The 13,570-nt window shown below is 46.2% G+C and overlaps 1 protein-coding gene across 3 annotated transcripts in view; it reads left to right on the top strand.

Annotated features, from left to right (window-relative positions):
- Positions 1-13,570, top strand: part of PELO (pelota mRNA surveillance and ribosome rescue factor) — a 162,385-nt gene that overhangs the window by 12,038 nt on the left and 136,777 nt on the right. For 2 of the 3 annotated variants that reach the window (XM_033946447.1, XM_033946448.1), the window contains exons 2-5: positions 672-764; positions 1,114-1,264; positions 1,396-1,486; positions 5,295-5,458. In XM_033946447.1, coding sequence (XP_033802338.1) covers positions 672-764; positions 1,114-1,264; positions 1,396-1,486; positions 5,295-5,458 — 499 coding nt within the window. The other variant, XM_033946449.1, reaches the window with a different exon arrangement.

Raw genomic sequence — 13,570 nt, 5'->3', positions numbered from 1 at the left:
ATTTTTTTTTTTAAATAACATGGTTGTTTAGGACAATTTTCAAAACCATTTATGTAGATAAATAGCAATTTACAGGCTTAAATTAGCTGTCTGAAAATGCTCTTCCCTCAATGTATGCACTTTATAGAATTTAGTCTATACTTTAACCGCACCACTTACATTATATAAGGCATTCTTGGGGAGAAAAATAATGTTCAAAGATGGATTTTTAAAATCTACATATATTTTCCTTGGAAAAAAATTGCCTGCACAAAATCAGGGTCAAATATCACTGCATTAGACTTAAAAGGAAAAGAATGAGTGCTTTCATACTGACAACTGGTGCAGAGTCTGGGTAAAGTATAATTGTGGATTGTGTCCTAATGTGAGCAACTCATAAATTGTTCTCTTAAGCTTCTGCTGCTGGCATCATGATTGTTGCAGTTGTCTGGGTCTGAAGAAAGTCACAGCATGATGGCTGAAATGTCAGTTCTACCTACCCAGACATGGCCAGACCCAGACAACTGCATCAATCAACTCCTTTCAAGGGTAAAAGGAGTGGGGCGGGGTTACTTTATTTATAACAATTGGTGCTCCTTGATGTGCTGTGTTTGGAAAGATTGATTAAAATGTTTCTTTCCGTTCTTCTCCTTGTTTGTGGGTTTTTTTTCTGCTGGATGCTGACTCTAAAGCCAGGTGACATTGATCCCTGAAGAACCGGAGGACATGTGGCACACCTACAACTTGCTCCAGATAGGAGACAGCCTGAGAGCCTCCACCATCAGGTGAGAGAGGTGGAGGGAAGAAATAACCTGAGACCTCCTGCTATCAAGTACCTGAGAACTACTACCATGGAGTCAGAGGAAGGCAGAGAGACAGCATGGGTGTGAGAAAAAGGAAGAAGGGCAACTTAAAAGCTTCATCAGTGCGTAAGCAGATTACAAATGGGTGAAAGGATGGTATGGAGAGAGGGAGATAAAGTGTAAAGAAACAGAGGGGCATAAAGAAAGAAACAAGACAGTGAATGGGAGAGAGGAGTGGGTTGTTCATATAGATTCCCATAAGTTGAAAAGGAAGCTGAAATTTGTAGGAGCACTGGTCCTTATAAACTTAACATGTGTGTTCCTGTGACAGGAAAGTGCAAATGGAATCCTCCACAGGCAGCGTGGGCAGCAACCGTATCCGTACCACTCTCACTATCTGCGTTGAGACTATTGACTTTGACTCCCAGGCTTGCCAGTTGCGGGTGAAAGGCACCAATATTCAGGAAAACGACTATGTTAAGGTACTAAGGAGAAGGAATTTCAACCCTTCTGTTTTTGAAATCTCTGATCACCCCTTCTGTATCCATTAAATTCAGAATTGTAGCATATCAGTATATGAGATCCCCATCATTCAGATCTCTTTTTCTTGTAGATGGGAGCTTACCACACTATTGAACTGGAACCGAATCGTAAGTTTACATTGGCCAAGAAGGAGTGGGATAGTGTTGTGCTGGAGAGAATAGGTGAGTACCTGCTAGACTCTCATCCAAATAGCAACTTATCTTTTAACGTTCATAGTACTGGAGGTGGGGATGGGGGGTGGAGGGAGAGTGGGGAATTCTTGGTTTATTTGTATTAAAGGCTGGCTGTATTTTATTGTCGCTAAGGTGATCATGTTGGGGTTATTTATTATGAGATTATCTTGCTTGTATGAATGATGTTTGTTGTCTTCAATAAAAATTGTTTAAACAATAAAGGACTCATTAAAAAAAAAGTTCAAAAAGTGGCGTAAATCGGAAGACTGGAAGGTGGCGAATGTTACGCCGATCTTCAAAAAAGGTTCGAGGGGAAATCGGGAAACTACAGACCGGTGAGTCTGACCTCGGTACCGGGAAAGATGGTAGAGGCGCTCATAAAGGACCGCATCATTAATCACCTTGACGAACACGGTTTAATGAGGACCAGCCAGCATGGTTTCAGCAAAGGCAGATCTTGCCTGAAGAACTTGCTGATAGACAAGGGCGACCCGGCCGACATTGTATATCTGGATTTTCAAAAGGCGTTCAACAAGGTTCCGCATGAACAACTACTTCAGAAAATTGCGAGCCATGGAATCGAGGGTGAAATACTCACGTGGATTAAAAACTAGCTGGAGCATAGGAAACAGAGAGTGGGGGGTAAATGGACAATACTCGGACTGGAAGAGCATCACCAGCGGGGTGCTGCAGGGCTCAGTGCTTGGACCCGTGATCTTCAACATCTTTATAAATGATCTGGACATTGGTACGACGAGTGAGGTGATTAAGTTTGCAGACGATACAAAGTTATTCAGAGTAGTGAAGACACAGGGGGATTGCAAAGATCTACAAAGAGACATAATCAAGCTTGAGAAATGGGCAGCAACATGGCAAATGAGGTTCAACGTGGATAAGTGCAAAGTGACGCATGTCGATAACAAAAATCTCATGCACGAATACAGGCTGTCCGGGGCGGTACTTGGAGAGACCTCCCAGGAAAGAGACTTTGGGAATTCTTATCGACAAGTCGATGAAGCCGTCTGCACAATGTGCTGCGGCGGCAAAAAGGACAAACAGAATGCTAGGAATGATAAAGAAGGGGATCACGAACAGATCAGAGAAGGTTATCATGCCATAGTACCGGGCCATGGTGCGTCCTCACCTGGAGTACTGCATCCAGCACTGGTCGCCGTACATGAAGAAAGACACGGTACTACTCAAAGGGTGCAGAGAAGAGCGACTAAAATGGTTAAGTGAGAGCGACTAAAATGCCGTACAGTGAGAGATTAGAGAAACCGGGCCTCTTCTCCCTTGAAAAGAGGAGACAGAGAGGAGACATTATCGAAACATTCAAGATACTGAAGGGAATAAACTTGGTAGATAAAGACAGACTGTTCACACTCTCCAAGGTAGGGAGAACAAGAGGGCACTCTCTAAAGTTGAAAGGGGATAGATTCCGTACAAACATAAGGAAGTTCTTCTTCACAAAGAGAGTGGTGGAGAGCTGGAACGCTCTTCCAGAGTCTGTTGTAGGGGAAAACAGCCTCCAGGGTTTCAAGACTAAGCTGGAGAAGTTTCTGCTAAACTGGGACGTACATAGGTGAGGCTGGAATCATTTTAGAGCACTGGTTTTTGACCAGGGGCCGCCGTGTGAGCGGACTGCTGGGCACGATGGACCACTGATCTGACCCAGCAGTGGTAATTCTTATGTTCTTATGTTATTTTCTTGGACAATCAAAAATACAGATCGTCCAATTACCGATAATCAAAGCTGGTTTTATATGTATCTAAAACCAGCTTAGGCCTTTACCCTGCCTCTGAACGCCTAGATTGAAAAGAGGTGTTTTTAGAGGAGGGGAAAGGGCGGGAGGTGAGCCGACCTAGACTTAGTCGTACTGCAAGTATAGCCAAAAATGTAGAAGATTGCCTAGTCGGAACCAAGTCAAACAGGTATAAGTTCCGAATAGGGGCCGCTGAGCTGAGATTGAATTTTTTATTAAGATACTTAGTCCCAGATTCACTAAAGATAGCGACTCAATTGTTGTTGGCTGATTCTCTGGCTGATTTTCGAACAGCGATTGATTCACTATCAAATTTGCATGCAAATGATTTCTACGAAGGTGCAAATCATTTGCATGCAAACCCACCGACTCAATTGCTCAGTGAGTGATCGAGATCAATTGCTCAGTGAGTGATTGAGGCATGTGCAGAGCCCTGACAGTAGTGACAGGATATGCAGCATCCTGTCACATTTGTCAGGGCTTCTGGCATTTTTGGGGGGGAGAAGTTTGAGGGGGGTCATTTTTTTTAATGGCACAGATATTTTGCGTTTATTATACATGCAAAATATCTGCCCAATAAAAAAAGAAAAAAAAAAAGCCTCCTGACAGCGCCCCTCCCTCCCCCTCCAAACCCCCCAAAGTGGCAGGGGGGATGGTCCCTCCCTCCTGCCACCAGACGTCCGCCGCTGCTGATCTTAAATATGGCAGGAGTGATGCCCACTCCCCCCTGCCAAACTTAGATATGGCAGGAGGGATGCCCACTCCCTCCTGCCCTCTCCCCCGGTACCTTTAAGTTAGGAGCAGGAGGGTTGCCAGTCAGACCCTCCTGCTCCTGCGCAATGCGGGCCTTGGGCCATTTCCCGGTGCATCATATGATGCATGGGGAGGATCTCAGGCTACTCCCTTAGGAGGGGCCTGAGGTGCCTGAGCCAATTAGGGACTTCCTTAGGGAGTGGCACTGAATTCTTGAGGCCCACCTTATAGAATTTGTGGATTTTTGTTTTGGGTTTGCTAAGGTAAGTCTATTAACTGTTCCTTTGTATAGTTTTTGTGTTCTGCCTCCTTTACAGGCTAAGTTTCATATATAGTGGTATGTCATCAGTATACAACTGAAATTTCTCCTCTGATTTATCAGATTTACTGATGGCCTCGTATTTAAATTCAGCGCCAGATTCTACAACAGTGTTCTGTGCCCTGTATATCTGTAATTTTCTTAAAACTTATCATTTACAATCCTGGTATATGCCTCCCTACTGCCACCTAATTTAATTGGTTTTATTGCCTTTCATCGACACAATAATTGTCATTTAAAATTAAACTGTTGTAAAAAAAAACAAAAAACACAAAAGATGGCACTTGCCGACACCTAAGGGTAAAATAGGTGTGGTTAATGCTGGAAGTACCCTTGGGCGTCAGCAGGCACCTCTGTAGTCATGATTCTCATCACAGATAGGTGCTGGAAATGTAGGCCATGGTTTTCAAGGTCTCCATTTCTGGCACCTATCTGTGACATGGCTGTAATTCTCTAAATGGTGTTGTCTAATAATTGACATGCAGTCAGCGCTGCTTTTGTGGGCAGCTGCTTATCATGGCGCCATTTATAGAATCTGGGCCTTAGTGCAGCTGAAATAATTAACTCCTAGGATACTCCTAGGATAATTTCCAGGGGGAGAACATTCAGAATATTTTAAAACATTACCTTTGATACTACATGTGCAGCAAGATTTTATAATGAATGCTGATAATAATCTACTATCAGATCTTTACCTTCATCTGGTGAATAATGATGTTTCCTTCTTTATGTGCTATGATGTTTAGACAAATTGTCCATTTCAGAAGGCTTCTTTACCATTTTTTTTTCTCCATAATTGAATTGATTTGCCAGTTTTCCTCCTTTTTTTATTTGAATGAATTATTTATGCATCTCCATAAAGAGCTGTAATCTTTCTCTCAACATGGTGTTCTTTAATGGTCTCCAATTCATTGATTCTGTTCTTTGTGGTATTTCTTTTGATGCTGTCTCATGTCTCCAGATCAAGCTTGTGATCCAGCATCGAAGGCTGATGTGGCTGCTGTGGTGATGCAGGAAGGGCTAGCCAACATTTGCCTGGTCACTCCCAGCATGACCATGCTGCGAGCCAAGGTCGAGACGACCATTCCCAGAAAAAGGAGGGGGAATTGCAGTCAGCATGACAAGGTAAGAGAAAAAGAGAGGAAAGGAAGATGTAAGAAAAAGATAGAGTGAAAGTAAAATTGAGAAAATGAGAGAAGCAATGAGATGAGATGTAATACATAAGAATGGAGGCTGAAAACATTGCATTACTTATAGTATATAACCTGTCATGGCCTCAGAAGGGTTCATAGTGGTTTACAAGAAGAATAATTGAACATATCCAGGAAAAATCAAATAAACTCATAAACCTACTTACAGCAAATACAAATGATCAATCTCTTTCTGAAGTAACATCTTCAGCTGCTTGCAAAACTTCCTATAATCATTTAAACATTTCAGTGTAACTGGTAAGAGTTCCACCAGCTGTCTGCTTGATATGTAAATGGTGAAGAAAATACTTTTTTGTACTTGACCCTATTCCCCCTCGAGTAATAAAGTAAAATATTGTTAGATTGATCCCCTAGTTTTCTAACTGATAAATTTAGTAATGATTACATGTACAGAATATTGGAGCCTCTATCTGTAACCAGTGAAGTCTTGATAGTAGAGGACTTTTTTCCCCAAAACTTTGATACCTGACATATCAAATAAGCTGCTGTGTTCTGTAGTATCTGTAATTTTCTTAAAACTATCATTTACAATCCTGGTATATACCATTATGATAATTCAGTATGTTCATTACCTGCACAACCAAGTGAAAAGATTCAGGTTCAAAATTGGATCTAATTCTTCTGAGTTTCCATAGCATTCTAAAAACCTAAACAGAAACAGTTTGTGCCAGTTGTTCGAAAGTAAGAAAATTGTCAGAAATGACACCTAGTATTTTAAGTTTTGTCTCTAATGTATGTTTAGTGTCATTTACAACAAAATCTTTATTGGGGATGGGAATAAATATACTAGTTTAAAACTTAGGGGGAAATTCTAAAGACTGCGCCCCACCGACACCTAAATTAATTGAAAAACGCCCTTGGAAATGGCAAGGTTGAGGTGCCTACCAGCATCTAAATAAAAGGTGCCGGAATCGTGCCTACATAGGGGTGTTAGACTGCCAAATGCCAAAGTAGGCATGGCCAAAATCAGGAGTGGCATTAGGCGGCCTGAAGCGCCTATGTAGATGCAATTCACACAAAGATAGGTGCCAGAAATGTAGGCCCAGAAAATCCAGGCCTACATTTCTGGTTCCTATCTTTGCTGGGGGATCCTGACAATAGTCTGCAGCCTGCCATCAGCTGATCGTGGCAGAGAAATCCCTGATCAGCTGAGCCAACAGGACTCTCCAAAACCGTGGCTTTGGGGAGTACTGCCGCCTCAGCTAATCGAGGATTCTCCTGCTGCGATTAGCTGAACCATCAGGGAGAACCCCGATTCCCCTCCCTCCCCGTACTCACATACTGACTGATCCCCCCCCGTACCCTCCTCCAAACCCAACATCCCCACACACCCCCTTGTACCTTTGATGAAAAATTTGCTGGAGGGATGCCTACTCTCACCTGCCATCAGGCCTGCATCATCAAAATGATGGACCTTCCCTTTCCTATGGGAGGGGCCTTAGGTACCTGGGCCAATCAGTCTTAGGCACCTCCCAGTGCATCCCAGGATGCACTAGGAAGGGGAGGTCCTGTCATTTCGATAAGGCAGGGCTGACAGCAGGAGGGAGTGGGCATCCCTCTTGTTGATTTTCATCAAAGATACAAAGGGTGTGTGTGGGGATGTCAGGCTCTTTATGGAGCTCTCTCCTTGGAGGGGTACTGGGGGAGATCATTTGGGGAGAGAGGAGGGGTAGGAGGGGAGAGAAAACTTTCTTCTAACACTTAGCCACTTCATCATAGGTAAGAAGTTTAAATTTGGTCCAGTTACCATCTGCTATTATCTCTCTATCGGTTCAGCTAATGCAGCAGAGGAATCCCTAATCAGCTGAGCCAGCAGGAGTCCTCCTGGCTCAGCTGATCAGGGATTCCTCTGCCACGATCAACTGATGGTAGGCTGTGGAGGGGATCCCCCAGCAAAGATAGATGCCAGAAATGTAGGCCAGGGTTTTCCGGGTCTATATTTCTGGTGCCTGTCTCTGTAGGCTTGAGGTGCAATTCTCTAACCGGTGCTGTCACGTGATTGGCCACCAACATGGGCACCGGTTAGATAATCCGGGGTTAGTTTTTTCTTTGTTAAGCTTCAATCTAAACTTTACAGCCTAGTCTTCTAATATATCAATTGTTTTATGGTTGTTAAGGCTTCACATAGATCCCCAGAAAAAGGGATGTAAAGTGTAATATCATCTGCATATACGAAAAGGTGGAATTAAGGGAACCTTGAGGGAGCTCACAACCTGGTGACCAGGGACTAGATTTAACTTTATTCATTTTCACTTGATATGAGCGGTGTTTTTAAAAGTCCTGAAACTACTTTTTTACTGCACTACCAATGCCATATTGGTCTATCGGATCAAAGACATTCAACGTGTCAGATTGCAACAGGAGTACCTGATTGCTTTGACTAGTATTATCATAGGTTAGAGATATTAAAGTGACCAAAATTTTTTCTGTACTAAAGCCTTTTCTGAAAACTGATTGAGAGTGGTGTAAAATATCAAAGCGGTCCTAGTTATCAATTAATTGCAGCGCAACTAATCCATCTATCACTTTAGTTAGTAATGGAATAGAGGCCAATGGTCTGTAATTATTTACATTGTTAGAATTTAAAGAAGAATTCTTAATGATGGGAGTAAGAATATTACTAATCGTTTCTGGGAAATGACCAACAAAGTATCCAGAGAATAGGTAAGATATCTAATAAATTCCACTGAAGCATCTTTCATTAAATAAGTTGGTCAATTATCCAATAAACAATGAGAAAACTTTCTTCTAACACTTAGCCACTTCATCATAGGTAAGAAGTTTAAATTTGGTCCAGTTACCATCTGCTATTATCTCATCTCTAACTTTAGTAGTACCACTTTCAAATTCAGGTAGAGCAAAATGATGATATGCAAGCTCATCCGCTGATGATAAAACATTGTTTGAAGATATAATTTGCAATGGATTAGTCATCTGGGTAAAATAAGAAACCTTTAACCTTACAGAAGGGGTGTAAGGGAAATGTGGGGCTTGGTACTGAGTGACTGGAGATTCCTGACACTGATATGCTATTTAGCAATACCACTATTTTATTTTAATTTTTTTTTGGGGGGGGGTGTTTATTAACTGTATAGCAAGACAATGTATAGCAGGTACAGTTTAACATAAAACTACATTTCCTTAGCATAGCAGCAGATGAATCCAGAGACAAGTGGGATAGATCACATCGACCAGCAGGTGGTGATAGAGAAACTGATTAACAGTTGATCTTATAGACTGGTGTTCCTCCTGTCCATTCAGTTATGTTTGCTCTATCTCCCAGCAGGGGTTGGAGCTATCACTCTAGCTCCTGGATTCTGGCTGTGCCGAGTGAATTTGTGTTCAATTGGATTCTTCTGTTGGGACTAGTTCACTTCAGAAAGACTGGGGTGCCTGGCTGATCGGTACCGGCTTTGGGAGCTACACCTGGGCCCTCCCAGGTCCCTTCTCCACCCTCCCCTCCGGCAGATTGAGGGGTTTACTTGGGCTCTGCAGTTTTTCTTCTTTCCAGTATAAAAAAAAAAAAAAAAAAGAAAACAGAGCCTGCTTAGGCTGTGCTGGGCCTTGTTGGTCAACTTTCAATGACAATTGCCAGCCATATCCTTGCTTCCTGAATTAGTGTGAAAGTTTGGGGTAAGTAAGATTTCTGGTTTTTGTACTTTGTTGCATTAGGTTTGGTCCCGAGTGCCGGTTTTTTTGAGGGCTGCGTCGGCGGTTATGGCGGGTTTTCTCCGTTTAAAAAAAAAAGTGTTAAATGGCGGCAGAGACTGTTAGGCGGTGTTCACGCTGTGGGAAGCGCAGAACACTGTCGAGTTTGTGCTCTGCCGGGTGTACAGATGCACCGGCAGAGGATTCTTTCTTACAGGCGTGTGACCTGGCCATTTCCCGCGTGGGGGAGACGCGATCGACTTCCCCTTCCCTCGCGGCCGACGCGGCCGTGCTGCAGGGCACTTCGGCGGCTGAGGGAAATTCGGCAGTTGTAGTGGCGTCGGGAGCGCTGGGAGGAGCCGCGCTTCCGCCCTACGGCACAGAACAGGCAGGGTCGGTAGCATTCGGGCTAGGCTCGTTTTCACCAGAATTTATCATGCTGATGCACCGGGCCTTTATGCTGCAGAGCTCTCAGCCTGCTCAGCCGGTGCCGTTGAATGTTCCGTGGCTGCCTGTTCCCTTTACTTCCTCTACCACTTCTTCTAGTAATAATGCTGGTGCGGCTGCTGTTACTACTGTTGCTCCTCCGGTGAGGTCACAGGTAGCGAAGAAACGCAGACTCGCGGCCGCGGAGGAAGGGGATCCTATTCCAGTCTCCCCTTTATCTCCTCCTGAGTCACTGGAGGAAGGTGAAGTATTGGACTTAGAAGCAGAGGATCCCCCGGGTAGGGAAGTGGATGATCCTTCCGCTCTCCGTCTTTTTCATAGGGAAGAACTTTCTTCTTTAATTTCAAAGGCGTTGCAGGGATTGAACATCTCACAGGAGGACACTAAAGTTTCTGAGTCCACAAACCCCCTTATGGCAGGGACGCGGAAACCGCCTAGATCCTTTCCGGTGCATGAAGCCATGCAGGAGCTTATCGCGGCGCAATGGGACACGCCGGAGGCCAGTCTTAGGGTGGCAAAAGCCATGCGGCTCTTATATCCCGTTGCCCCGAACGAACTCGAGAAGTTTAAGCTACCCAGGGTTGACGCGCTGGTGGCTGCGGTTACCAAGAAGACTACCTTGCCGATTGAAGGGGGAGTTGCGCTGAAGGATGCCCAGGATAGAAAGATTGAATCTTCACTGAAAATGTCATTTGAAGTGGCTGCGGTCACTTTACAGGCCGCGATTTGTAGTTCGTATGCGGCGCGGGCATGTCTGCAATGGTCTCAGTTGATGGCTGATAATTTGATGGAGTCCGGGGGTTCTGTCCCATCAGAACTGGCTGATTTGGAGTCGGGACTAGCCTATTTGGCAGATGCCTTATATGATATTATTCACGCTTCTGCAAAGCAGATGTCTCTTTCGGTGGTTTCTCGCAGATCTTTATGGCTCCGCAATTGGGCGGCGGATGCAGCGTCCAAGCTTCGGCTCGTAAAACTCCCTTTTAAAGGGCGTTTGTTGTTTGGGGAAGATTTAGATAGATTGGTGAAAGATTTTGGTGATACCAAAACCCAACGATTACCGGAAGATAGGCCTAGGCCCCTTTTGAAGTCATCAGCCTCCAGACCGCGTTTCAGGGATGTTAAGAGATATAGAACAGGTAAACCATTCTTCCGGTCTACGTATGGTTCCGCCACTTCTTCGAGACCTAGGTTTTTGCAGAAAAGTTCTTTCGTACAGCGAAACCTCCTTCAGCTCAGCCTGCCCATGCCCCAGCAAGTCGCACGCCACAATGACGGGGTCTTGGCTCCCTCCGCCATTCCCTTAGGGGGGCGGCTATCGGCTTTTTTGGCGGAGTGGGCCAAAATCACGTCGGATCAGTGGGTGTTGGAAATTATTCAAGAAGGTTACAAGTTAGAGTTCGCCTCTCCCGTCGTCGATTCTTTCTTGGTGTCCCCGTGCAATGGGGCGGCCAAGGGAGACTCGGTCCGACAAACTCTTCAGGTGCTTCTGGATCTTGGGGCGGTAGTGCCGGTGCCACCGGAAGAGGTGGGCCTCGGCAGGTATTCCATATACTTCATTGTACCCAAAAAAGGGGGATCGTTCAGACCGGTGCTGGATCTCAAAAGAGTTAACAAATTTCTCAGGGTTCGCCATTTCCGTATGGAGACGGTTCGCTCAGTTATTGCGGCAGTACGACCGGGGGAGTTCCTCACGTCCCTCGATCTCAAAGAGGCGTACCTCTTTATTCCGATATGGCCTCCGCATCAGCGGTTTCTGTGGTTTGCGATCCTAGGCCAGCATTATCAATTTCGGGTGATGCCCTTTGGTCTTGCAACGGCTCCCCGCACATTTTCAAAAATGATGGTGGTAGTGGCAGCATTTCTGCGCAAAGAGGGAATTCGGGTACACCCTTATTTAAACGACTGGTTGATCCGTGCCTCTTCCAGGCAGGAGAGTTTGTCGGTGACTCAGAGAGTGATTTCTCTCCTTCAGTCTTTGGGATGGATCATCAACTTTCCCAAGAGCTCTCTGTCCCCGTCCCAGTCTTTGGTGCATCTGGGAGTGAGGTTCGACACGTGTCGGGGGAAGGTGTTTCTGCCCCGAGACCGGGGGGAGAAGTTGCATACTCAGGTTCGTCTACTTCTCGGGTCGCCCAGACCTCGGGTTTGGGATTATGTACAGGTTCTGGGCTCGATGGTGGCGACTCTGGAGGTGGTTCCCTGGGCTCGGTTCCACATGAGGCCATTACAGAAGTCTCTACTCTCCCGGTGGTCCCCGGCATCTCAGGACTACGATCAGCGTCTCCAGTGGAGTCCTCGAGCGGCTCTCAGCATGCAGTGGTGGCTCAACGAGTCCAATCTGTTCCGGGGCATGCCGTTAGCAACGCCGGAATGGGTCGTGATTACGACGGATGCCAGTCTTCTGGGCTGGGGAGCTCAGTGCCTGCAAGTATCGGTGCAGGGGGTATGGTCCTGGGAGGAGGCCCAGTGGTCGATCAATATGCTGGAGTTGAGAGCTATCAGGCTTGCACTTCGGGTGTTCCAGTCCATGATTCAGGATCGCCCGACCAGGGTCTTTTCGGACAGCGTCACGGCGGTGGCGTATATCAATCGTCAGGGGGGTACCCGGAGTCCTCAGTTGGCCGAAGAGGCAATGGGGCTGTTTCGATGGGCGGAGGAGCATGTTCCTCTTCTCTCGGTGGCACACATTGCAGGTCACGAAAACGTTCAGGCGGACTTCCTCAGCAGAAATCTTCTCGATCAAGGCGAATGGGAGCTGTCAGCTCGGGCGTTCGATCTGCTGGTCCTACGGTGGGGGCTTCCAGACATAGATCTCATGGCCTCGTCCCGCAATGCAAAGCTGCCTCAGTTCTTCAGCAGACGCAAGGAGAAGGACTCGGAGGGAGTAGACGCGTTAGCTCTCCCGTGGCCTCCGAATTCCCTTCTGTATGTATTTCCTCCTTGGCCAATGATAGGTCGAGTGTTACAACGCATCTCTCTCTTTCAGGGCAGGGTGATCCTGGTGGCTCCGGATTGACCGCGTCTGCCGTGGTACGCGGATCTAATTCAATTATCAGCAGGCGATCGGCTAAGGTTTCAGGTGACTCCGGACTTACTGACTCAGGGTCCAATCTCCATGGAAAATCCGTCCCACTTTGGTCTTACGGCCTGGCTATTGAATGGTCGCGGCTAAGAAATAGGGGCTATTCAGAGCAGGTTATTGCCACTCTTCTTCAAGCTAAGAAGATTTCTACATCTACCTCCTATGCTAGAGTCTGGAGAATTTTTGAGTCATAGTGTAGGAGGCAGGGTATTTCGCCCTTCAGGGCATCTCTGTCGGCTATTCTTTCTTTTCTGCAGGAGGGCGTAGCTAAAGGGTTGGCCTATAATTCTCTGAAGGTTCAGGTGGCGGCCATTGCTTGTTACAGGGGCCGGGTTTCTCGCTCGGCACTCGCATCGCAGCCCGATGTGGTCCAGTTCCTCAAGGGGGTTCACCATATCCGGCCTCCTATAAAGCGAACCTGTCCCGCATGGAATCTTAAACTTGTCCTTGGGAGGTTGCGGGCGGCGCCTTTTGAGCCTTTGTCTACGGCTACGCTGAAAGATGTTACGTTGAAAACGGTATTTTTGGTTGCTATGGCTTCTGCAAGACGGGTGTCGGAACTGCAGGCGCTATCTTGCAGGGACCCCTTTTTGCGTATTTCGGATGCTGGAGTGTCTGTGCGGACGGTGCCGTCCTTCCTGCCTAAGGTAGTTTCTTCCTTTCACGTGAACCAGTATTTATTCCTCCCGGCCTTTTGGAGGGAGGATTGGGGAGAGAGATACTCGTCATTGCGTCTCCTGGATGTGCGCCGGATGGTTCTACATTATTTGGGGGTGACTAACGACTTTCGTCGGTCGGATCACCTGTTCGTGTTGTTCGCGGGCAAAAACAAGGGTATGGCTGCGT

Source organism: Geotrypetes seraphini, chromosome 5 (assembly GCF_902459505.1).
Source record: "Geotrypetes seraphini chromosome 5, aGeoSer1.1, whole genome shotgun sequence".
Taxonomy (NCBI): Eukaryota; Metazoa; Chordata; class Amphibia; order Gymnophiona; family Dermophiidae; genus Geotrypetes; species Geotrypetes seraphini.
Note: the sequence above shows the minus strand (reverse complement) of the source record. Positions and strands in the feature narration are given on the sequence as shown.